This window comes from Drosophila tropicalis, unplaced genomic scaffold (assembly GCF_018151085.1).
Source record: "Drosophila tropicalis isolate 14030-0801.00 unplaced genomic scaffold, ASM1815108v1 contig_993, whole genome shotgun sequence".
NCBI lineage: Eukaryota > Metazoa > Arthropoda > Insecta > Diptera > Drosophilidae > Drosophila > Drosophila tropicalis.
This window is the reverse complement of record NW_027173497.1, coordinates 1217767-1244037: the sequence shown is the minus strand read 5'-3', so window position 1 is coordinate 1244037 and position 26271 is coordinate 1217767. Positions and strand designations below refer to the sequence as shown.

The 26271-nt window shown below is 38.0% G+C and overlaps 4 protein-coding genes across 6 annotated transcripts; 1 reads left to right on the top strand and 3 right to left on the bottom strand.

Moving 5' to 3' along the window:
- Positions 1 to 1636: 1636 nt before the first annotated feature.
- On the bottom strand, positions 1637 to 2562 carry LOC137586393 (protein snail homolog Sna-like). The gene is given in 4 exon segments (XM_068302407.1): positions 1637 to 1909; positions 1911 to 2059; positions 2091 to 2317; positions 2552 to 2562. Coding segments are annotated over 4 exon segments (660 nt in total).
- Positions 2499 to 9018, bottom strand: mop (myopic). The gene is made up of 10 exons (XM_068302424.1): positions 8811 to 9018; positions 7604 to 8353; positions 4918 to 7533; positions 4398 to 4865; positions 3848 to 4339; positions 3654 to 3782; positions 3416 to 3597; positions 3168 to 3355; positions 2991 to 3110; positions 2499 to 2930 (listed from the first exon to the last, which is right to left on the bottom strand). Exons 1-10 carry the CDS (start codon positions 8892 to 8894, stop codon positions 2818 to 2820), a joined length of 5142 nt encoding a protein of 1713 aa, XP_068158525.1. The 5' UTR covers positions 8895 to 9018; the 3' UTR covers positions 2499 to 2817.
- A 794-nt stretch (positions 9019 to 9812) lies between these two features.
- Positions 9813 to 20957, bottom strand: Mgat4a (alpha-1,3-mannosyl-glycoprotein 4-beta-N-acetylglucosaminyltransferase a). Of its 3 annotated transcripts, none has more exons than XM_068302444.1 (4): positions 20449 to 20957; positions 14933 to 14975; positions 14797 to 14868; positions 9813 to 14668 (listed from the first exon to the last, which is right to left on the bottom strand). In XM_068302444.1, exon 4 carries the CDS (start codon positions 14549 to 14551, stop codon positions 12800 to 12802), a length of 1752 nt encoding a protein of 583 aa, XP_068158545.1. In that variant the 5' UTR covers positions 14552 to 14668; positions 14797 to 14868; positions 14933 to 14975; positions 20449 to 20957; the 3' UTR covers positions 9813 to 12799. The 3 variants fall into 3 exon arrangements, with proteins under 3 accessions (XP_068158545.1, XP_068158547.1, XP_068158546.1); XM_068302446.1 differs by having other exon boundaries at positions 20488 to 20957; XM_068302445.1 differs by having other exon boundaries at positions 14797 to 14975; positions 20488 to 20957.
- Positions 20958 to 21743: 786 nt separating this feature from the next.
- Positions 21744 to 24346, top strand: Tdrd3 (Tudor domain containing 3). Its single transcript, XM_068302414.1, has 3 exons — positions 21744 to 21938; positions 22000 to 23901; positions 23967 to 24346. The coding sequence occupies exons 1-3, from the start codon at positions 21819 to 21821 to the stop codon at positions 24186 to 24188; spliced, it is 2244 nt and encodes a 747-aa protein (XP_068158515.1). The 5' UTR covers positions 21744 to 21818; the 3' UTR covers positions 24189 to 24346.
- The last annotated feature ends 1925 nt before the right edge of the window (positions 24347 to 26271 follow it).

Sequence of the window (26271 nt, the reverse complement as noted above, 5' to 3'; positions counted from 1 at the left end):
AGGGGGCGTGGCAAAAAGTTTAAACAATTAGTTTCTGCGCGCTAACTAAACGAGCATATAAACCAAATTTGATGTCTCTAGCTATTATACTTTTTAAGAAAAACAGTTTTGTGTGATTCCAGGGGGCGTAAGGGGGCGTGGCAAAAAGTTTGAACAATTCATTTCTGCGCGCTAACTAATCGGGTATACAAACTAAATTTGATGTCTCTAGCTGTCATACTTTTTAAGAAAAACAGTTTTATGTGATTCCTGGGGGCGTAGGGGGCGTGGCCGAAATTCCAATTAACTCTGTAAGTGTACATAATACACGAGTATACATACCAAATTTGGTGGCTCTAGCTCTTATAGTCTCCGAGATCTGCGTGTTCATACGGACGGACGGACGGACGGACGGACGGACGGACGGACGGACGGACGGACAGACGGACATGGCTAGATCGACTCGGCTGTTCATCCTGATCAAGAATATATATACTTTATAGGGTCGGAGAAGCTTCCTTCTGCCTGTTACATACATTTTGGCGACTTTAATATACCATTTCACCCTATGGGTGTATGGTATAAAAATCTTTACTAATTTGGTTATAGTGATAAGATGTTTTTGTTGCCAAACAACATGACTAATTTCCACCTTTCTCCTATGGTAATTGGTAAAATTATTTCAATGCAACAACACTTCTGTGAACACACAGTACAAATTTAGGAAAGGTACAGGGATGATGGAATAAAGAACATGTGACATTTTTTGGATGAAGAAGCACCAAAGAGGACAATGTTTTCCATTTGACTAGATAAGCACTCGACTCCAGAGAACCTGAAGGATTCGAAGAATACTGTTATTGAAAAGAATGGCGGATGACTAATTGAATCATAACAACAACATATGTACATTCCTGTAAGTCCTTAAAAAAATACACTAGTTTGTAAAAATAAATGGCATCAAGTGGACCTTCGTTTTGAAGACTTGTCTACTATAACCTGAAGCCGTTTATTTTCCTGACTCCATTTCCAAGACTGTCCATAATATTGTATTAATAATATTGAAATTTTTTCAAAATGTGAACATTTTTAAGTTTTCGCCTAAAAAGTCGCTTTATCTCGAAAACAGTGCTAAATTGGTGATATTGATATTAAACTTAGTCAAGGAGTAGCGATCACCCAAGTATTCCGATCGGAAAATTCATGCAGTCAAAGTTAACAAATTGTTTATTTCGGATGGCTTAAGTTATTTTTCATAAAATACTCCACAAATGTTAAAATGCCAAATGACGACGTTGTATACCTTTGCAAATTTTGCTGTCCTCTTTACTAACCCCTCACTCAAGCTGGAGCTATTTGTCAGAATAGAAATGTAAAGCAGAGTGAAATTTTTAAAGCTTTTTGCTAGTTTCTTTTGGCCACTTTAGTGGCCAAATATACATTTGATTTATTTCCAGTTTTATATATGTACATATATTTCACAATAAAGTTTGTTCAGTAATCAGTGATGATCTCTTCTGTGTGAAGATTTTCCACATCAAACTCTTTCAACGTGGGAAGCATCTGCATCGGCTGCAGCTGCTCTGATACCGATATCATCAATTCTCTCCTCCTCCAACAATTGACGAGGTGTCTCCTCTCCAATATCGTCTTCACTTTAACCATGAGCCGTCTTCAAATGCTGGCGATAGGCAAATATACGCCAATATTCAGCTCCACAGATTGGGCACCAGAATTTTCTATTTGTTTATGGTCTTTTGATGGCTACCTGCCCTTCCTGAGTCTTGTCCTTGTCATTATACATGTGCGCCTGGACGGCATTATAATAAGCAAAGGGACGATTACAGATGGTACATTCAAAGGGTTTGGTGTGGGTATTCTTATGGCCACTTAATTGCCACGAAGGAAATGTCTTGGGGCACTTATCACAGGTAAAACTGTTCAAGCTGATTGTACTGCTGATAAGCGCCTACCGGCAGGGCATCCTGTATGGTCTTAGTCAACACCTTACCATGCATGCGCATATGGAACTTGAGTGCTTTGCTTGAACCAAAGATCGTATTGCATATCTGGCAGGTGACTTGTATATTTATGGCAACTACAGATGGAGCTGGAGCTCTGGACTTCCTCTGGGGATTCAACAGTCTCCGTTTCCGTTTGACCCACCTGCGGGCAGATGTGATCCTCGGCGAACACGAGATTCTCAAAAATTTTATGACAATCGTAGCAAAAATATCTCTCCGAATCAGAGATCTCCTGCTCGTCTACATCAAAAGTCCCTGCCACCTCTTCTTCTTCTATTAGCTCGTAGAGGTGCCCCGGAATTTTCGGGGATATCCTCCATTATTTCAGTTTCCATATATTAGTAAATTATTAACCTAAATTTAGAGATGACACTTCAACAGCTCAATATAGCTAAATATGTTTTGAAGTTTTTCTCATTAAATTGGGGATAACTATAATCGATCAAAATAAATTTTCTTTTTGTTTATCGTAAACAATAACACGTTTTTCAAATATATGTGTGTATATTGGTTGTATATTTTATAGATATAGAAATTGTTTTAAATACTCAGTAATCATTACTTTTTATATGATATATAAATAAGAATTTAATAAACATCACGATAGTTTTTGAAGATATACAATTTACTTAACAGTTGGGGGAGAAATAGAGTACAATATATGCACGTATGTGTATATATATACATATGTATGCATATGTATATAAAACACAACAAAAACGTTTCGTTTCGATAATTTAGCCAAATACTTTCCGATCAAATCGTTGTGATTAAAATTATGTAATGATTCTTTTGTTTCAAGGTTAATACAATTTTACTTTAGCTTCCACAAAGCATCCAAATCATTGAGCGGATCTTTAGTCTGTGGTTGTTCCTTGGCTGTCACCAGAGGGGCCATTTTCATTTGATACGAAGTCATAATGCCGCCTGAAAAAAGAATACAATATTTGTGACCTACTGAAAAAAAAATGTATTAGTATTGCTTACGGTTATTGAGGACATTGTGGGCATGACACAAAACTAGTTGCATGGACTGCTCAATGACTGCCGAATCACGCAGGGAATTTTGACGCTGCGAACAAATGCGGGACCAAACATCAACCACATCTATAAGAAATAATTGTTATAAATCAATTCGGTTATTGAGGAGGAAAGAGAGCTCACTAAGTAAGACAGGACGCTTGGATTGTGTGGCCATAAGGGCACAAATGCCAATTGCTACTAACTCGGATCGCTCTGATCCTGTTAAGCAGTTCATTACAAGCGGCGAGTTGGGTGAATCCGAAGCCGAACAACGTTGCTGATGTGTTTCTAGGGCATTTTGAGCTATATCCAACACGTGAGTGTTTGAGCTGCAATAAGAAAATGCTTCTGATAACCTTCTCGGATTCGTTTCAGTACGAGCCACTTACCCTTTGGTCCATTGCTTGAGTTGTAGAAGGGACAAGTCTAGAATGGCATCGGCTCCATGCATTGATAATTTTAACTGATACTCGGAACTGTTGCTCAGTTGTTGTATTTTTACACAAGTCACTGTGAAATCGTCGTAGTGTGTGGGACGATTTAAAGCTTGAGGCCAGTAAGGATCAAGCAACTGCAAATGGAAGGAGTTAATCAGAATGGGTCTAAAGAACAGAAGGAATAACACACCTCATTGGTTTTATGCAAGCAAAGTACAGTACGAGACTTCTCCGACCAAACCATCGACCAGAAATCGTTTGTAGTATTAGACTGGGGAGTCTGGGCTATGATGAAGTTGGGACATCCTGCACTCAGGTTCTTTAAAAAAAAATGAAAAAGTCAATCAGATGTAATTTAATGATCGTAATACCAATTTCTCCCACCTTTATGTATGCCGCATTTATATAGTCATCCGTTTGTTTGTCCAGTTTGACACGGGCATGATCGTATGGCAAGCAATCAAGAGAACGATTCTTTTCTGGAAATAGCTTGGCTATAGTTGTCGATCTCTTTGCATTTGCTGGCATATCTAGTTTCTGTTGTAGTTCTTGCCATTTTGCTTTCAGTTGAGTATTGCCATTTAACATTTTAATGTGCAAGTTCTCAACCATTTTTTCAAAGCTCTCTACTTCTTTGTGAAAATATTTGAGGATTTTATTATCTTTGAATGGATCCTGAAAGACAACTTGGAATGTAGGTAAGGGATGATGGTGATGGTCATTGCTGGCCTGTGAATGTGCCGAGAGAGAAACTGAATCCCAATCGAAATTCTCTAATGAGCTGAGATCCGAACAATTGGAAAGATTATCCATACTGGGTCTTCTGGCAGGGGCACCAGTAGCTGGTGCCACGTCTGGAGACACAAGAGCTGGCAACTGTACAAGTCATTTAGAACTGATTGTTTACTGTAATGTATGATAATTTTACTTTTACCTCACACTGGGTTTTGGTCAACTCCTGGCTTGCTGGCTGTGTGGCCGTAAGCACCACCTGAGGATGAAGCACGGGTTGTGGCATCAATGGTGGCGGTACAGAAACAGTAGTGTCCAAATCTAGGTCACTTAGCAGATCCACATTACTTGGGTTCTTAAGAGCTGTTTCTTGAGTGTCTTTGGGATGCTTTGACGTCGCCGTCAAAGAGGCATAAGCGCTACTTGTGGTTGTGTTAGTGTTGGCGATGCTGCATCCTCCACTTTGCATGTAAATGGAGCCAGAAGATGGTGTGGGAGTTGACGGGGCAGGAGCTACTGGTTGTTGTATAATTTCACAGGGATCTGCAGAAGCAGTGGAGTGATAGCCATATGGAGCCGTGTAATATGTCTGTCCCTTAGATTTATCAGTGTCCGGGGGCGATGTCTCATTCATAGTGACTGCTGCCTTAGTGTGGGAAACAATGGGAGACTAGAATTGTGAATTTTAGAGATTGTTCAAAAGATATTTAGGCACTACTCACATCGAATCCTGTGGCCACGTTACTCCGATTGGCATTCTCCGAGTCAGTGGTACCTACGTTCTGTTCACCACTTTGGGTGAATTGATAACCATAGTGTCCGTGCGGTGCGTAGTTAACTTCTTGCTGATACCCGCTGCTATAGTCATAGATGCCCGTTTGAGGATTAAAGCCATATCCGGGATGGTTGGAGTAGCTGATGTACTTTGGACCATTTGTGGTAACAGGATTTGAGGCAAGGATACCCGCAGTGGCATTCAAATTGGGTGCAGCAACTGAAATAGTGGACGTCGGTGTGTGATAGGATGTAGGTAGTACGGCGGGGACAGAATTCGATGTGGTATGTAATGAAACGGAATGTGGTGAAACGTTCGTTGGAGGAGGAATAGCGGCCGGAACGACAGGCACAGCCGCAGCATGCTGGACATCATTGTTTGGTTGCGGATATTGAAAAGATTGCGTTGCATTAGGCGGAATAGCGTCACCGGGCTTCGGTTGAGAAACTTGGCCGCTTTGCAAAGAATACAGCGCAGGTTGCTGCGAGGCATAAGCTGTCGCTGCTACCTGCGATTGAGAGTAGCCTACAGATGGCTGTTGACTATGAGGATGACAAACAGCTTGCGAAAACATCGATACATTTGCAGCTCCAACTTGAGTGTACACCTGGCTTGATTGAGGGTAACCCTGTAGCTGGTATCCTGATCCCAGATAAGAGTTCACCCCATAAGGCGCCTGTAAAGAGGATGTTACGTCTACAGGCTGCTGATTCGTTGTTGTTGCCACATACAACGGCTGCTGATAATTGTTATATGCCAACGGAGCGGCAGATGTGGTTCCCACTGAAGTCGGATTGCCATAGTTGTAATTAAAGCCAGGGCCTCCCAATGGCAATTGAGGCATATCTTGAGACTGTATACTCAGCTGCCCTATTGCGCCATGCAAGGTCTGCGAATTGGGAGAAGGCTGCGCCTTGTAAGCTGGAGGAGCTATGTGCTGTTGCTGCTGTTGATACATGGGATTTGTGTAGCCGGCAGCACTAGGATCATAATATTGCTGCTGCTGAAGGGAATACGGCGGTGGAGGTTCATTGGGCGGAGGCGCTGTGGCATAGGCCGAACAAGCGGCCTGTGTTGGATTTTCGGAGCCAACGGGCACAGGGCGCACAGTGTTTAAGTAGGATGATGGATTTGGATCTAGATTGGCTCCGCCTGTCTTTCCCTTTAAATAGTCTCGCAGTTTTGGAGCTGTACTTGTGTTAGTGGATAGAGGAACTGGAATTTCCGCTTTGGTTGATGCAACTGGAACAGGTCCTTTAACACTCTCCATCCTTTGCTGACGTTCTTCGGACTGAACGTCCCTAGCGGATTTGAAGCGTGAGAGGAGTTTCTGCACATTGCCCGCCAACTTTTTGTAGAACTCGAGACCTTTAGCTGACTTAGCGAGCAAATCTTCGTAGACATCGTAGGAAGCAGCCAAGGAACTGTAGAAATGCTCTCGCTTTTGTTTGACATCCTGCAGCGTCTTTAGAACCGGAGCAGCTTTGGCGTAGTTCTCGGTTAGGGCCTGGAGGATATTTTGCTGGGCTAGCATATTTTGATCCAGCAACTGTGTGATCCTTTCATGTTTCGCTAGCTCGGAGGAAAACAGGGCCTGAAGACCCTCCTGACCGCCATGGGCTATAACCTTGGCTGTTATGTCATCTTCATTTATGGCTATTCGAAGATCGGCGTGAAATTGAGCACGTTGCGCCTTCATTTCGTTGACTTTATTGAGTACGAGCTTCACATCCTTAAAAATTTCGGCTGTATTTAGTTCCGTACTTAATTTTGGCATCAATTGTTGAATTTCCTGCAGCGGGCGGGCTAAAATCTTTAAATTATTCACGTGTAAGGACATGGCTTTTCTCAAGGTATTGTTGGACTCTCCAGCCCGGGTATGGGCTTCGCTATATTTCTGGAACTCTCGAGTCAATTCAGTAATATGGGCATTAGGCGTACGTTGAACACCACTTAGGTTTTGAAAATCGATCTCTTCCTTAGCTTCTGCTTCGAGCATCACCTTTAAGTCATTTAGATTCGTCTCAACTTCTGCAGTAATCTCAGCCAGTTGCGACATAGCTTCAACCAAATCAGAGATTGCCGTTTTATTGGCATTCAAAGCGGCACAACGATCCACAATGCCCTGAGGCAACTTATTGGCCTGCTCCTCGTTAATGTTGAGATTATCCAAAGTTAGGGAGCTCATATAGCCATCAAGTTGCTGGTCCTTTTCCTCCAACAGAGCACTATACTTGCGCAACAGTTTGGCCTTCTCCTCACTGTACATTGAACTGGCCTCGTGGGCCTTCATGGGCACTAATCGGGCAAATATATCAGCGCCAGCGAATTCCTCATCTAGCACAGAGAAACCAATTCCGTTTACCAAATTTGCACCCTGAACAGCTGGTATGGTGCTGAGTTCTGGAACCGTCTCATGGTAAATAAATTCATTTTCATTTTTGGCATTTTTTCGTTTTGCCTCAACTACGTCGGCGGTAAAGCTGAGGGATTCATTTATTTCTGTTTGATCGGGCAAGCCCTTTGAACCTTTCCGCGCTTCTTCCAGTTTATCCCAAGAAGCCTGTAATAGAGACAGTATTAGTAGTAAATGATTGTTTAATGACGTCAAGCTTAAATAGGACGTGGTATACCTGATAAAGTGTAACGCGTTCGCCCATTTTGCGCTGCTCCTCAGCATGCTGACCTTGGTAAAGAAATAATATGCAATTTAAATAATTTATTTTAAATCGCACGTATTTTTTCCACAAATTGTATACGGCTCTATCGATAACCTGACCCACTGGCCCATCATCGCCGCCAGTGAGCAAGGATGCCAGAGCGGCCCCGTAATAGACCACGATCTGTGCTGTAACTTTGGCGACTACATGTGGTTTGCGATTGTCAATCAGTGACTTTTCCAGAATGCATTCCTGAGCCTGCGCCAGACACACTTGTTGCTGAAACATCAATAGTTCGGGGGTCATAAAGTCCCCTCCATCGTTCACATTGGCATAGTGTTCGTTCAGTTCGTTGTAAGCCCAAGCGGCTGCTTGAAAATGAGTGCATGCCATTTTCATTCCATCCACATCGCCACGCGTTACCGAGGCGCCCTCCTGTGTATGCGAAGCAGCTATGTTGAAAAGAACGGCCGCCCGCTCGAATCGCATATCGCTGACCTCATGCACTGTGTTGTGATATAAATCTTTCCAGGTGAAACTAAATATGCCGCGTTCCGCGAGCTGTGGAAACCGATTCTGCAAGGCATGAAGTTGGCAATAATAACGCTTCATAATAGCTGCTCCATCATTTGTAGTACGCATAGCTTGATTGCGCAGGGTTTCCAGAGCATGGACTTCTTTAGAGTAAGCCTCTGGATCTTCATGATAGAATTCGGCTATATACTGGTAACGGCATTGGAAGGAGATAAATAGAGGAAAATTAGTTAAAACATCCTAATCAGGGATTAATAATTTTCATTCATTTGTGACTCCATTGTTCTTTGGCATGTCAAATTGTTTGCAATTTTTTTATAGCCCATTGTTGTTTTTTTTTTTATTTCAGTTAATCAGATGGAGACGGCGACTACACCTTCGGTACCGTCTCGAACAATGGAACGATGATGACTCAGCCGCCGTCTTCAACTGACTTAACAAAGACAATTACATCGCAAATCTCGCATGAACAAAGTTGGAGGAGCAAAGAGAATGAGCTAATCATATCTCATAACTTCTTGTTTTATCAAATTATCTGCTTCTATAGGCATAATTGAATTATTTTCACAGTTCATTGAACGACAGCCCTCCCTAGTCAACCCCTCCCCTAACGTTGTTGGTGATCACGGTTGCACTACCCCTATACCTTTTTAAGTGCCGCAAATGATGTTCCTTCGGGACTGGATTTAAGGGCAAACCAAAGCATATGCAGACGCGGCACAGCCTCCATGATGACGTATCCCTAAAATCAGTATAACACTCCAAAATATGTGTATTTTAATGTTTTAATTATTTAAACAAAAAAAATTGCAACAAATTTAAGTGACGGGTTGGTCTCAAAATAGTGTGGCCAGCCGTTATTAATGTACATAATACTAAAGTATAGGTAAATGTTTATTTTGACTTTTGGAGAGTTCAGTGTTAGACGACGTGTTAGATTAAAAAGTTAGTAATGGTAAGCGTTAAATTATGTAACTGTTGGCGCTACCAGAGATTTTGAATTGATTCCTATCCAAATGTCTGGACACAAGCGACCCAGTGGACTGATAAGTTCTATCAGGGCTTACCAGTATTACATACCTCATTATCATCAGAAAGGCTGCTCTGGCAGCTGAATATTGTACTCTAAACCATATTTGTTCTATAAAATCAAGAAATATTGTAAACTCAACTGTATTTACGTTTGTAGAGATGAGTGCCAACAAAAGTTACAAAAAGCCCGCGTATTTGTGTATCCGAAATGTGGCATCTGGCAACGCTATCTCAAAATTTGACAGTTTTTTTTTAACCGGAAACAGCTAGTTTTAGCTATGATCCCGCTAAAAACATTAATTTTCTTTTGTTACTTACACAAAAACTAAGAAATAAATTGCCAAGGTGCACCCGATGCCTTGCTCGTGGAATTTTTACCTTTCGTTTGATACCAAATTTATGTACCTTAATGCTGTTTTGGGGCCGTGTTGCTTAAGTAAATATTTACCCCTTTGTTAATTACACAAAAACTACGAAATAAATTGGCAAGACGCACCTGAGGTTGTGCTCAGGTGTGTTTCTCGTTTGTTTAAAACCAAATTTATGTTGCTTTAAGCGCGTTTTGGGGCCGAGAAGCTTAATAAATATTTACCAAATGAAGATTAAACTAACTGTATAAAATAGTACAAACGCCAACAAATAAGTTTATTTGAACATCACCAATGTACATACATACATACATATATAACCCGAAATTTGTCGCACAGTGTTATCAGTACTGGGCTCCATGTTTAAAAGTAAAACCATTAATATAACGATCACTTATGAAATAGCACAGAAAACATAATTTATGGATTTGTGTTTGGTGGATCAGCGATTGAATATTGGGTTAGTTCTTTCAAATGAAATATTTATTTAGCTGATACATACGTACATGTATATATTATAGTATTCGTTTTTTATTTTTTGGGTATTTTCTGTAATGTTATTGTAAAAGGCGTTTTTTCGTTCTTTTTGTGTTTGTCTTATTGTTGGAATTTTTCTTTACAAATAACTATCCAATTTATTCTTTCCTATTTGAGTTGTGAATGTATGGGGATTTTATTTGCTACTGTTAATCTTTTTTAACATACATAAATACATATATACATACATACAAAAGCAAGCAAACTTTTTATTCTGCTTTATTGTTACTTCTTCTTTTGAAAGCAGTTTACAACAGATTTGTTAGATCTAGTAGCATATTAAAATAATGAAAACTATTTACTCTAATTTTAAAACCAAATTAGATTTATATATATTGCATTTTTCGTTTTACCCAACAGGAACCGTTTAATAATCTATACAAAAATTTGGCCTTTCCGATTATTTTAAACCGATTCTGTTCGCTATTATACAAAAAATTATATTTTTAATATATATATTATATATACATACATATAGTTATGTATAAATTGTTTAATACTAATCAGCATTATAATTTGTTATATTATAATAGTATCCTTGATTTCATTGTTTTTGCAAAAACTATTAACAAATCACAGTAAAAAAAACAACAATGGTAAAAAATATAAGTCATTATTCAATATTTGAGATTGATCGTTATGCATACGTATGTATTTCAAATTTTGTTGTTATGGCATAATTTAGTCATTGAGGCATAGTCAAAGAATACACTAAAAACTCAACAAGAACAATAAATAATCTCAGTAAAAGCAGCGATTTTTAAATTTACCTTCACTTAACACCAAATTGGGCATAATTTTCCTTAATCTGGAAAACTGCGAAGGTAGATAATTTGGAGGGAACGAACAAATTTTGAGGTTTCAGCATATATAATGGAATGTTTGCCAATCGATTTTTAAGTCAAGATTTGAACTTAATTTCTAATTTCACAGCTTAAAAGGAAAACTTAACAAGCAAATTTTAAATAATGGTTTCGAAGGACATATAGAACCGTTCAGTTACATAACACACCCATGATGTAGCGTGCATAATTTCATATAAAAATGTGTAAAATGTAAAATCTAACTATTAACACATTAAACAAATGGAAGGGGCACTTGGAGCATATTTCGCTAAGCATTTGTATATGTACATATGTATATGGTAAATATGTATAAATATGCAAGAACAGTTTTTATGAAACAAATTGGATACGCTATGTTGGATTTATGCGTTTTATATTAAAGTTTGTTTGTTAAAAAAATTTCTTTGAAATATGGCACATTCCTTGTCAAACGGAACAGGGTTGTAACCGAAATGCTCGTAAAAGGTTTTGGATAATCTTGGTCTTACAAAATTCAGAATGTTAACGTTAAGAGAGAATTAAAAAAAAAGAAACACCACCTGTGATTCGATTTAAATTCTTGGGTTTTTATATAGAAGATTACAGAAAAACCCAAATAGGTGATACCATAGATCCACCACGTTTATCATGGAGTATTCGAAACAGCGATAAACATGGTTGGACATTGTTAAAATTTTGACATTTTTCTTTTCCTGGTAAATCTGAAGTTAGATTTACAATTCAATTTATTTTTATTTGGAAAATTGTAGGAGCCAATCGAATTTTTTTCTAAATTATAGAGCAGAAGTGGGCGTGGAAAAATTTTTTAACATTCATAATCTGAGCGAATACTAAACAAATCTAAGTACCAAATTTGGGGACTATAGCTTTGATAGTTTTCGTTTCAGTTTTATTTAATTTGCGGGGGCGGAAGTAGGCGTGGGCGTGAAATTTGAAACAAACCCGATAACTGTACATACTACAAGAGTGTACACACCAAATTTGGCGGTTCCAGCTCTTATAGTCTCCGAGATCTAGGTGTTCAATCGGACGGACGAACGGGCATGGCTAGATCGTCTCGGCTGTTGATGCTGATCAAGAATATATATACTTTATGGGGTCGGAAAAGCTTTCTTCTGCCTGTTACATCAATTGTGGGGACTTTAATATACCATTCACGTAATTTGAAATAAGTGGTTTCTCCAATGGCACTTAATATGTATTAATCATTTTAAAAGAGTACATCATTAGACAAAGGAACTTTAACTTGATTTAAATTTAAAATTGATTTGGAAGACATTTGTTTAGCAACTGTTGAATGCTCGTTGAACTAAAAGGGCTTGGCAACACAACTATCATACGCTGAAACTGGTCCACGGTTTCTTTTGACCCACTGTAATAAGACCAACACTAGAAATACATTAAAGAGTCACTGACCAAGATAATTTAAACTTATTTGAACGGCCGTACTCCGTTTGACAAAGAATGACCCATATATGTATATTATTATCTGGTTAACGCTTGATCTATGATTTTACGTACATACATATATGAGGAATCGTTGGATTTAAATTGGAAAGAACTTATAAATCCAGGATTTTTTACCGTTTCCCTTCAAGATTTTCTGTGAAATCAAATCCTAGCTCTATGCGATAGAGTGCAGTACTCTCTGTTTTGTAAATACGAGCTTACACAACTTTACAATTAAAAAAATGGAGTTATTTACACATATGGAAAAGGGTATAGTATTCGAAAAATATACACACAAATGTCTATATTAAAGACCAAGGGAATGTGGTTTATGTGGGATTGGGTAAGAGTTGAGTATACATCTAATCATCTAGATCTTGATGCAGCCTGTGGCGATGTAGCAATCAGCTGCCTGACGCATAACGCGGCTTGGCCACATTTTCATCCGATTTGCTACCATTGCCTATCTCCTGTAGCTCAATTTCGCTAAGCAGAGCCCAATTTTCACTATCGCTGTGGACGTGAAGGCGTAACTCCTTAAGTGGACCAATTTTGGGGTCAAGAAGACCCTCAGCAACGCCCAAGTTATCAAAAGAACCAACTATCAGAAAGCCATCGGTGGTCGTATTGTAGTTACTCCATACGGAAGAATTTTCGCTTAATGAATCTGATGGTAATAACTCAATAGTCGTATTATAAAATCGATCGGATGGATGCTCTGAGTTGCCGCTGCGGAATAGATATCGTCTAAGTAAAATGGGCTGCTCAAAAACAAATTGTATCAGATCTCCCGGTTGTGGCAATAGGCCCCAGAAATACGATTCACCACGATAGGCTCGTTTGAGCAGGTAGTTCTTGTAGGGAGCTATGGACGATTTGACTAATGCCGGAGGATTATGAGTATGGGCATAAAAAGTAGGCACTTTACTACCAAACTGTTTATCTTTTAACTTCTGCACTTTACCCTTCAACGAAGAGCTGGTGCCTATATGTTGAAATAGAGATTTCCTAAAATGTTGCCAATACTTGGCTTTCTCCTGATTGCAATGCTTCTGATCCTTATCGGTGCGGCAAACTTTCGACTCGATAAAATAGGTAAGCAACCAATCCACGGGCTTATCGTTGTAAAACATTTGGAAATAAGTTATCAAATAGGGCAGTTCCGCACTCTTAAACATTTTGCCTATAAAACCCAGTTGGCAAAAGTCCAAGACAAACCAAGATGGCTGATCCGGTTTAGTCAAGGCACTCTTTATTAATGCAAACTTCTTCATGGTCGTTATAAACTGTCTCTTTGTGAGAATATCATCTTCGAGTTGAACGTAGAATGTGCCTTTTGAGTGCGCATAGGCCATTAGGTATGCAAAATCCAAATTCTGCTTACTACGCCACTTGACACGCTCGAGCGAATCATTAAGGGTTATTCTTAATCTCTCGAAATTGGGATAATAACTAGGCGAGGGTGCTATTATGTCAATAAGTCCTTGCTCTACTTGCTGCTCAAAGCTCGTTACTATTTGTTTGGCTATAACTTGCACAGCTTCGGCATCAATTTCGCCTATATAAACTATGATTAAAGTCTCATTCTGTTCTTCTTCATTCATATTTTCAATAAGATTATGCAGAGTGCCCAGTAGGTAGGATTGTTTCTCTCTTCTGACTGTTGGTATTCCCAAAACGATGCTTACATCTGTACGTCCTTTGCTTTGTAGATACGAAGGGCGCAACGATCCTGCATCGTCTAGCAAATGAGGTAGAAAATGATAAGCATTGGGCAAGCGAATATTCTGCTTAGCGACCATGCCTCCTCCGGGTCCCGCTTTGGTAGTATGTGAGGCATTCTTTAGCAATTGCCTGGCCTCCGGACTGAGGCCATCAAGCAGATTGGCAACTGGTAGTGGTGGCGGAAAACTGGTTGTCATATTACCATTCTGTTGCAATTGTCCAAAATATTGGGAGAGCAACGCCACATCCTCTTGGCGGGCACGATACATGGATTCAAGGTACTGCAGCCTCATATGACACTCGGCTAGTCGTTGGGTCAGCGATTGTTCGTTGGACAATTCCGGCCCCATGACTATCAAGATGACAATGCAAGGAGCCAGCACAAGAGCCGTGACTATCAGCATACAATTGCGTTGCCTTATTTTAAACATTTTCGTTTCTTTGTTGCTTTTTTCGTTGTACAGAGGAGGATTATAGTTCTAAATCTTTTCCGCCTTCGTTGTGCGTCTCAAAATTTTACTTATTTTACTGTGACTAGTGCTTGGGCCCTGCAAAAAAGAACGGAAAAACAAACGGAGAAATGAAAAAGCAAACACAATTGTATTAAATGAAGGTCAAAACGTTTAACGTTAGCTTTTTTGTGTTGTCGTGCATATGTACATAGGTTCACCCTTACCCGGCTCTGGTTAACAATGCCTTCGTCGTCGTCGTCGTCTTCTTTGAAGACAGCTGCCGCAGTTCTCATGACCTGACCATGAAAATCGCCAAAGATTTAGCGGTTGCTATTATTTATCGTGGGGACTACAACTTACATGGCCAAGAGTCAAAATGTTATATTTTCTCTAATCGGTGGGACTAAAAGAAGAAATACAAAATATCAATGTTAGATTCTTGTTGATTAAATGTTAGTACTCTCGATGTAGATATGCATTATCTACAATTCAAATTCAACGAGGTTTCTTTAATTACGTTTTATGACATGCAATCATCCCACAAGGTGAAATGCTATGTTAAGGTGCCAAATTTTATTTAACAGCTAGGAGCAAACTTTTCCGACCCCATAAAATAATAATATACCTATGTATATTGCAATTTGGTATGGGAAAAATATCAAAATCCTTTTTTCTGTATCATCGAAGCATTTTTATACCATACACCCATAGAGTGAAATGGTATATTAAAGTCGCCAAAATGTATGTAACAGGCAGAAGGAAGCTTCTCCGACCCTATAAAGTATATATATTCTTGATCAGGATGGACAGCCGAGTCGATCTAGCCATGTCCGTCTGTCCGTCCGTCCGTCGCAGATCTCGGAGACTATAAGAGCTAGAGCCTCCAAATTTGGTATGTATACTCGTGTATTATGTACATATGTATATAGAGTTAATTGGAATTTCGGCCACGCCCCCTTACGCCCCCAGGAATCACATAAAACTATTTTTCTTAAAAAGTATAACAGCTAGAGACATCAAATTTAGTTTGTATACCCGTTAAGTTAGCGCGCAGAAATTAATTGTTCAAACTTTTTGCCACGCCCCCTTACGCCCCCAGGAATCACATAAAACTGTTTTTCTTAAAAAGTATAATAGCTAGAGACATCAAATTTGGTATGCAGACTAGTTTAATACACGCGCAGAAAATGGCTATTTAAAAATTTTGCCACACCCACTTCCGCCCCCGCAAATTAAACAAAACTGATTTTATCAGAAACAAACAAAGCTAAAGTCACCAAATTTAGTATGTTTACTGGCTTAGTATGCGCGCAGAGTATATATATTTTCATATTTTGCCACGCCCACTACCGCCTCCACAATTAAGAAAAAACCGATTTCCTCCTGTAGTTTTTCAACCATAGCATTCAAATTCGGCAGACTAATTAATCTGATCTATTTCTACTAAACTACCAAATTTTATTAAAATCGGACTAGAAACATGCAAAATATGCGTATGAACATATTTCACTACGCGGTCCACAAGGCCAGAATTGGCCGTTGGCTGGTGGCGGCTCTATAGTGCTCGTGTGTTTGTAGAGTGAGCGAGATAGCACATGAAGCATGTAAAAACAATTTAATAGACATATGTATGTACATACATACATACATATGTACATTTGGTTTTCGAAAATTAAAATATATTTGTTTCACCTGGTGTATGGTATACCCAAGTCGACGAGTCGACTTACTTGCTTCATTTAATAGATTTTTACAAATTCTATTTTATACATTTGACAATATTGTATTTAGAATTTATTTTTAGGAAAAAGGATTATAATCATACATTTTGGTTCTAAAATATGTATTACAAATAAAAAATAATAATAACATTTATCGCGTTTTTCCAAAGTTTATGATTAAACAAATCTTACTAATTATCTCTTAATTTAAGATTTTTAATCATAGACCGCAAAAAGAGGTGAGCATGTTGTCTGTATAGCTATTTCGAGAACCACCAAGTTCTATCATCAGCAAACTGTGCTACAGAATCCAGAGTAGCCAACTATGTATAGAATAACCCTGGGCGCCATCAGAATTAGTGTGAGGTGCTTTGCCCTAAACAACTAACCGTAACGCCCAATTATTTTGGTTATAGTACATTGTACTATATTAAAAAGAGGGCTTACAGCATGTGTGAAACGGCGGGCATTCCGTTCTTGGTGTTTCTCTAGATTTCGACCTATTCGAAGTTAATCAAAACTGGGTGTTAGTCGGGAGATACATACATATATTTTAATGATCTAAGTTGGTTTTCGGGACTCAAAAAAAAGATACTTGGGTACCTAAAAGTAGGGTATGTAAGAAGTCCATGCGGACTTTTTTCAAATCATGTGAAAACTTAAACAGTTTGCAGGTTCTGGCGATTTCCACTCACAATCAGCTAAAATCAGATATAAATACATATGTGTACATATTGAAAGTAAATAGAACGAGCAAAACAAAATTATATGAATAAACAAGACCAACACATCTCATGCACACAATCGCACACAGTTTTGTGTGTATGTGTGTGTGTGTACATATGTAATTGTTAGGCCTTTTCATGAAAGTGTCAAACGGCATACAGATATTTAGGTATAGATATTTGTTAATAACACTGTATTTAATAAACTCTCGTTAAAAAGAGACTCAAAAAAAGCATATATTCAGTTTTTACATTGCTTCTATTGCCAATCAAGCGTTACTGCTGCTTTTATCACATCGGATACGGAAATTGCCAAGTGGTCGCCAATTTCAGTGGCCACATAGACACATTTATACCTACATACCCATATATATTTACACAGTAGTGGACATATTGAAACCTTTTACAGGTTATAGTTATAGTGAGACAAAACATCCTCGAAATATTATTTTATATTTGAAGATAAGATTTGAAGAAATTAGAAAATTGCAAAATTGCAAACAAAAATTCTCATACCCTTATTAATTTTTAGTCAACTACAAAGATGTACATATCTAATTCGACAGGGAATTAAATTTGACGCCGGAAAGATTTATTGTTCTCGGAAATAAACAGTCGGATTGTGATTTTAGAAAAATGAGTACATTATGCTTTTTCGCATAGAAAGATCTTTCTGCTCTAAGGCTTAAAACAAAAATCAAATAAAAAACGTAAAATAGGAGTTTTTGCCTATAAAAGGCTATTTTAATGATGTGTATGCTCATATTTTATGCAAGGAGGAAAAGGATACTACGAAAGAAAACTAAAATAAGGAAAGCATGATGATTTTTGCACTTTTCGTTTCATTGTTTATTCGCGATTGAATTTCGTAAGAGCAGGAACGGTCGAATTTGTTCAAATTCAGTGTACACAGTAATAAAGGTAAGTGTTATTAAAATATTATGAAGTTTTCATTCCCTAATCAATTTTGTTCTTTTCAGAATCCAAAATTCGATTCCGGATGAGCCGGCGTGCTAAGACTTTGTTTGGCACAAGCGTAAATTAAGCAAAAAACAAAAAATGTAAATATACATACATAAATATTTAAATTTAATTTAATATGTTAATAAATAGAAATAAAGAAATTTAAATAAATATGCCATTAAATAAAAACTAATGCATGTTAAACAACTAAATCTAATCAAGTTTTTATTTATTTTTGGGAAAATGCGAGGATATTTTATCGGCAATGTCGCCGAAACGTCGATTGTAAATTCAACCAATATTTTGCTCGGACATTCCGTCGACATGTCGCCGAAAGTTCCGTCGAACACACGAGCGGCTTTGTTATTTGTCTTTAGCGGAAATTCCGGCGACATGTCGACAAAAAATCGATAGAATATCCGAGGCGCTAGGACATGCAATGCTAAATGTCGCCGCAAATTTGCATGGCATGTCCTCTGCAATTCCGAGGCGACATCTGACAAATCGCCTCGGATTTTCAGAAGAATTTCCGGCGACCGGTACTGAAGGGAACTTATTGCATCGCTAAGAAACTTGCTACAAAATCGAAATTTTTCATTTAGAAAAAAAATAAGAGCCAAACAACATCGGATGACTTCTTTTGCGCCGGATGACTTCTTTTGCGCCACCTTGTATTATGAAAGGATTTGGAAAATAGCAACTAGATAGATATTGATGTAAATTTTAATGATCATTTTGAAGAAAATCAGCCATCAATAGCAAGTATTCAAAATTAACCTAAAAATAAAATGAAGCAAGTAAGTCGACTCGTCGACTTGGGTATACCATACACCATGTGAAACAAATATTTCAAATTTCGAAAACCTAATGTACATATGTATGTATGTATGTACATACATATGTCTATTAAATTGTTTTTACATGCTTCATGTGCTATCTCGCTCACTCTACAAACACACGAGCACTCTAGAGCCGCCACCAGCCAACGGCCAATTCTGGCCTTGTGGACCGCGTAGTGAAATATGTTCATACGCATATTTTGCATGTTTCTAGTCCGATTTTAATAAAGTTTGGTAGTTTGGCAGAAATAGATAAGATTAATTAGTCTGCCGAATTTGCATGCGATAGTCAAAAAACTACAGGAGGAAATTGGCTTTTTCTAAATTATGGAGGCGGAAATGGGCGTGGCAAAATATGAAAATATATGTATGTACATATATACTCTGCGCGGATACTAAGCCAGTGTACATACTAAATTTGGTGCCTTTAGCTTTGTTAGTTTCTGATAAAATCAGTTTTGTTTAATTTGCGGGGGCGCAAGTGGGCGTGGCAAAATTTTTAAACAGCCAATATCTGCGCGTCTATTAAGCTAGTTTACATACCAAATTTCTTGTCGGTAGTTGTCATGGTTTTCTAGAAAATCCGAAATATGTAAATTCCAAAATTCCGTGGTAAAAAGTTTGAACAATTAGTTTCTGCGCGCTAACTAAACAAGTGTTTATACCAAAGTTGATGTCTCTATCTGTTATACTTTTTAAGAAAAATAGTTTTATGTGATTCCTGGGGGCGTAAGTCGGCGTGGCCAAAATTCCAATTAACTCTATACATTTACATATAAAAATTGAAAAATATTTTTTTGTACATCAGCAAACTTGGTAATCATTCATTTTGAAGCTTGAGGAATTCTTTATCATACGGTTTTTAAATGAATTTATCAGTTTTGAAGATACTATATAGTGTCCCAATGATTGCGAACTACAAATACTTGATCATTTACTATCCGATTTTTATCAAACTTGCCGATCTGGTAGTAACAATTAATCGATACAATTTTTAGAACAATAAATATGTGATTTTCTGCACGAAAGTCAGACATTTTATTTGTCTAGAATAGTTCGTCGAAATAGTTTGCACAGCTTCTAATGACGGAGAATTCTACAACATGGCCAAAATTCAACAAAATCAGTGAATCGCATACCTGAACTTCTCCCCTTTAGATTAATTAACTAATTAATGACTGTATAATATTTCACTATGTCGTAGTTAAATATGTAATATATATTTATGTAATTTACATAGGAACATTCGGTTTACATGTGTCTCTTAACCGATCATTACCAAACTAGATAAGTACTGAATACACTAATAAACTCCAATTTTGATCTTGTATATCGTATGATAACATTATAGCCTTCATAAAGGCATGTATATGTACAACTTTATAAGTTTACATCATTATTTCGACTGAAGTTGTAAACTCTGTAGTAACTGGATTTTTTAAATGTGAATGTTTTTTGTCTCTTTGACACCTGTAGGTTGGAGATGAATAACTCGAAAACGAAAAGAGAATACAAATTTACCCTTAGTACCCTTAGTTCTTAATATTTTGAATGCTAAAACGTCGAGAGAACTTATTTCTCTCGATAGCGACGAGCAAGGTGCATGCCAAACAATATTCCCCACTTACTTTAAATTAATTACAGCTTGAAGAAGTTAATCAGCCAACCTTAGTAGAACCAGATTAAATGCATTTGATTGTTCCGTGTCCGCAGTGTTGCTGCCCTTTTTTGTTGAGTAGTTTTTCTACGCACCCTTCGACGGCTTCTGCGGGCTTGAACAGGTTAAATTAAATTAAGATTTCCACAATCTCAAAGCTTGGAGAGTGGATTCCATCTACATATGAATACATATGCCTGTGTATATACTCTAAATTAACCACTCGTTCCCAACCGAAATCATCAAACATCATCTTTCCTATGTTCAATGTGCGTTTATGATATGGCCGAAATTTCACAGTTGCGATGCTTCTGCTTGCTGGATTTATAATTTATCTCCTTTTTAAACAATTCATTGATGTCATTATGTAAATAATGTAATTTTAGTATAAGCACTACCACTCGCGATGTTTTTATGCGAAAAAATATTGGCTCTGACCAGAGAAAGGGAAGAGTTAATAACGCCCTGAGAGCAACAACAAAAGATTGAGGTGCAATTTGCAATATATCGGAAACCTCAGCTGTTCACTCTTCGATACCGATTTTATATGTGTTAAAAAAAAATAACAAGGACTTTTCATGTACTTATTAGGCATGTATATCGCTACAAAAGTAGCGATAACGATATCAATAAAAATACCAAATTAAATATTATATCGAGTATATCAAGTCAGTTAATATCAGAACTCCCTTTGAAATCAGATTACACTTTCAAACAAAAAAAAAAAAAAAACAAGTAAGCACATAAAAAGTATTTTAAATATATATTTGTTAAATCATTTATTAATTATATGTCAACTTTGGATTCAAACATAACAAAATATTCGTGGTTAATTTCAACTAGAATTCAGCTTAACTTTATATGTTCATAACATATGAAAATATGAAGTTAAATAAATTTCAAAACATTGACTTAATTTTGACCCCATAAAGTATATGTACATATTCTTGATCAGCATGAGAAGCTGAGTCGATATAGCAATGTCTGTCCGTCCGAATGCGTTTTACAAAGGCATCTTAAGAGCTATAAGTATTTAGGCTACTTATAACCCTGGCAAGATAAATTATGAAAATCATCAGGATCTGACCACTATATCAGCATTGAAGCATTTGTTTCAACATCTTTTTGCATCCTATTTTCAGGTTTAACAAAGTTGTTAACTACACCCACATTTAAAAACTTGGACGCATATATCGGAAATGGTTTCGAAACAAATTAAACTATCGATATAACCGATAAATATACATAGTTTACCCGATGGTTTTTATCGTATATTAGTTATTCATCTTCTGGCAACCCTGAGTGTTTGCAAGAAGGAAAGAAAATTTGTTTCATGAAAAAATGGAATTGAGCAGGAAGTTAAAAGAAAGCGGCTGGTACCTCACAGAGGATGGTTTAAGAACTCTGGTCGCCGCTGTCGGCAGCGAAGATCCTGGGAAAATTATTTTGGAGGCACTAAATGTGAGTGTAGAAGGCGCAAGCATCTGTTACCTAAATGTTTATAATATTCCATTGTTTGTAGAGAGATATACGTGATATAGGAGGAGGGGCGTTATCCAGTCAAAAGCGCGAAGACAATTTCTTACCTGGTCGCGTAGTGCTCCAAGTTCAACGAGTCCGCAATATAGCAGCACCCAAGTGTAATGAGGAGTCGAAGGCGGCACCACGTCTACTGCAGGTGGACCTTAGTGATGGTCAGTCTTCGATACAAGCTTTGGAGCTGGAATCAGTGCCCAGTCTGAATCTTAATGTGGCTCCAGGAACTAAAATCTTTTTTAAAGCAGAAAAACTTCAACTTCTGCAGGGGTTCCTTCTATTACGTGCACCAGATTTGCAACTGCTTGGCGGTCGCGTGGAATCTTTGTATGAAAAGTGGGACCTGGCCAGGACTATGTTAAAATACGCCCGTAGTGGAAGACCCATAAGTGGGGCATCAGCTCCACCGCCTTGGGTGGCCTTTGGAAAAAAAATTGACACCACAAACGATAAGAATTTCAAAAGTCTCAATCCCATGGGAGACAAGGACAAGCCAGCCAAGGAGAACGAAGAATTTAACGCTATGAGGAGCGAAGCTATTGCCACAGCAACTAAAGCAGGGGGCAAGAAGATCTTTGGCGGTGGAGGCCAAAACATCGTCGATCATAATATTAAAAAAATTTTGGACAAGGGATACACTGAAGACGAAGCTCGGAATGCCCTGCACTCAACTAGGAATAACTTGGAGCGGGCATTGTTTAACCTTAAACGACGCAAGGATGCTGGCAATTCTGCCGAAATGCCAACTAGGGGCGCAGGAGGCCGTCTAGAACGTTCCGGTCGGGAGAGCAAGCGCGGGGCTAGTAACAAAGATGAGGCCGAGGCTGCCAAACCTGCGGCAAATGCTACTCTCTTTGATTTTCTTACAAATAAGTTGCCGTCGTCTGGTGAAACCCCTTCAAAATTTGAGACACCAACTGTCTCCATTTGTACCACCCGCACCAGTAATTCCGCCACTGTCAGTAGTTCAAGCTTAAAACCACAATATTCTACAGATAGTAAAACATCAACGGTGAATTCAGCGTCGATAAATAAGCTTCCCGAACGTTCTCGCTTCGAAAACAATGTTTCAAGCAGTTTTGCTGCACATCAGGCCGGTGGGCATACAACATCTTCCCGTGGTGGACGACGCGAAAGAGACCGAGAGCGGTTGCCTAGAGGCGCGGAGAAAGAAAGAGCTCCATCAAACTCATATAACAACACAAATTCACGAAAATCAGAACCATTAAAAAGTTCTAGACCAGAAATCCCCTTAAAAGTTGAGGCATACGCGAAAAACGATGCGGAAAGGCGTCCGAATAATAATCATCGCGGTGGCTTATCACGCCAAGAAAACGGAAATAGAAAGCGCCAGCCGAACAGCAATAATGGATCAAGTGTCTCAAGGGCTCAAAATGCTAGCGAAGATTATGCCAACAAGTTGAGTAAAATCACCGAAGAGACGGCAAATCTAAAGATTAATCCTACCAAAAGAGAGAATAAGCGAAAGCCGGGTGGTACTGGAGGCGGTGGAAACTCATCGAATCGGCAGCACGTGGAACCGCTACAGCCACAAACACCTGCCCTCAAACCCGAAAAGCCTCAATCTCAATTTACACAACGACAACAACCAAATCCCAGACAAAGTTCCAATTATAGTCAATTGCCCAATGGTTACACCTATGATCCTAGCAAGATTATGGGATTTCAAAGCAAGGAAACCAATGAGTTTGCCATGAGTCTTTTAAAAAGTCAAGGGGTCAGCTTGGCTTCATCTCCTGCGCCCCCTATACCTGGTTTCAATCCTCAACAACCGCCAGTGCCGCAAAATTTCGGCATGATGCCTAATAACGGATGGCTCTGGAAATCTGGTGACCTTTGCATGGCTAAATATTGGGATGATGGACGCGTAAGTCTTAAAAAATTTCGACATTGCTTTGACCTAGAAATTAATTCAAATTTATTTTTGTTTAGTACTATGAGGCTGAGATAACAGCCGTTTCGGAAAAAACTTGCGTGGTCTTCTTCCTCGGCTATGGCAATCACGAGGAGGTTCTAAAATCCGATATCTTGCCGTTAACAGACTCACAAAGTCGTCCCTTAAGCAATATTTCACATTCACAGTCAAGATTTCGGGGCGATCGTCAAGCTCAGCAGCAACAAGTATATGTCCCGCCACACAAGAGGGAGCATTAAGGTCTGTTGGACCATATAAAACAAAAACCAATGCAACATATTTATGTATTCGTGAATCAATTGGAATGAGTGTTTCAGTTCATTAGCCACAAAGTGAAAGTTTTCAATTGAAACGGTTGAGTCTAAACATGCATCCCAAATAAAATATGTATAGAAAAAATTTATTTGTCCAATTTATCCGAATGGCTAAAACAAGTATTTTAACTATGTAGATATTCATATATGTATGTATGTATGGCAGGAAAAAACTTTTTCGTCCCCATAAACTATACTTATTCGAGATCTTGAGTATCTGACCTCGTTTAATATAAAAGGTAGACCCAACAATTTGGTATACATATAGCGCCGTCTAGTGTGCAAGCAAATCAATTTTATTTGAAATATTTGCCACGCCCCAAATTTGGCATGTACCCTTTTTATTTATGCGCAGAGATGATGAATGTTCAACATTTTTTTACACGCCCATTTCAGCCCCCTAATGCTTAAATTTTTTAAACTTGGCAGACTAATTAGTGTTATTAATTTCTACAAATTTGATTAAAATCGGGATAAAAAGGCCAAAAATTATTTAAGACTAAGATCAGCCAACTCGTTTCAGCCGTAACAGTAATTCTTTAGTGTAACCAATATACATATGTACCTACATATGTATGTACTTACGTACATATGGAAGTGATGATAAGCTGATGATATCAGCAGATGTACCCATGTATGTATATGTACATACATACATACATACATATGTATGATTTAAAAAACCCGCGTATTCGAGTATCCAAAATTCGGCATTTGGCAACACCATCTCAAAATTTAACAACTTTTTTGGTAAATGTTTACTATTACTACTCGGGCCCAAAACGCCCTTAAACTACATAATTTTGGTATCAAACGAAAGAGAAAAATTGCACGAGCACGACCTCAGCTGCGCCTTGGCGATTTATTTCGTAGTTTTTGAGTAATTAACAAAAGAAAATTAATATTTTTAGCGGGACTATAGCTAAAAGTAGCCTTTTCCGGCTAAAAAAGCTGTTCAATTTTGAGATGGTGTTGCCAAATGCCGAATTTTGGATACTCGAATACGCGGGCATTTTGAATCTTTTGTTCGCACTATTCTCAACAAACGAAAATATTGTTGAGTTTACAATATTTCTTGATTTTATGGAACAAATATAGTTTAGAATACAATATTCGGCTGCCAGAGCAGCCAAATATTCGTCGACTTTAGAAATTAGATTAAAATATTTGGCTACCAGGGCGGTCAAACAGCGCGCCAAATAAAAAATAGCGTTTGACAACACTGAAATCTAGCTTTACCCGATTTTTCCACTTTTCAACATTGAAATCTCGAGTAGTAATAGTAAACATTTACCACTTTTTTTAGCCGGAAACAGCTACTTTTAGCTATTTTAGCTTTTGTTCGCACTATTCTCAACAAATGAAATATATTGAATATTGTTGAGTTTACAATATTTCTTGATTTTATAGAACAAATATAGTTTAGAATACAATATATTCCTCGACTTTTGAGTTTAGATTAAAATATTTGGCTACCAGGGCAGTCAAACAGCGCGCCAAATAAAAAATAGCGTTTGACAACACTGAAATCTAGCTTTACCCGATTTTTCCACTTTTCAACACTGAAATCTCGAGTAGTATTAGTAAACGGTAAATGTTTACTATTACTACTCGAGATTTCAATGTTGAAAAGTGGAAAAAATCGGGTAAAGCTAGATTTCAGTGTTGTCAAACGCTATTTTTTATTTGGCGCGCTGTTTGACCGCCCTGGTAGCCAAATATTTTAATCTAATTTCTAAAGTCGACGAATATTTGGCTGCTCTGGCAGCCGAATATTGTATTCTAAACTATATTTGTTCCATAAAATCAAGAAATATTGTAAACTCAACAATATTTTCGTTTGTTGAGAATAGTGCGAACAAAAGATTCAAAATGCCCGCGTATTCGAGTATCCAAAATTCGGCATTTGGCAACACCATCTCAAAATTGAACAGCTTTTTTTAGCCGGAAAAGGCTACTTTTAGCTATAGTCCCGCTAAAAATATTAATTTTCTTTTGTTAATTACTC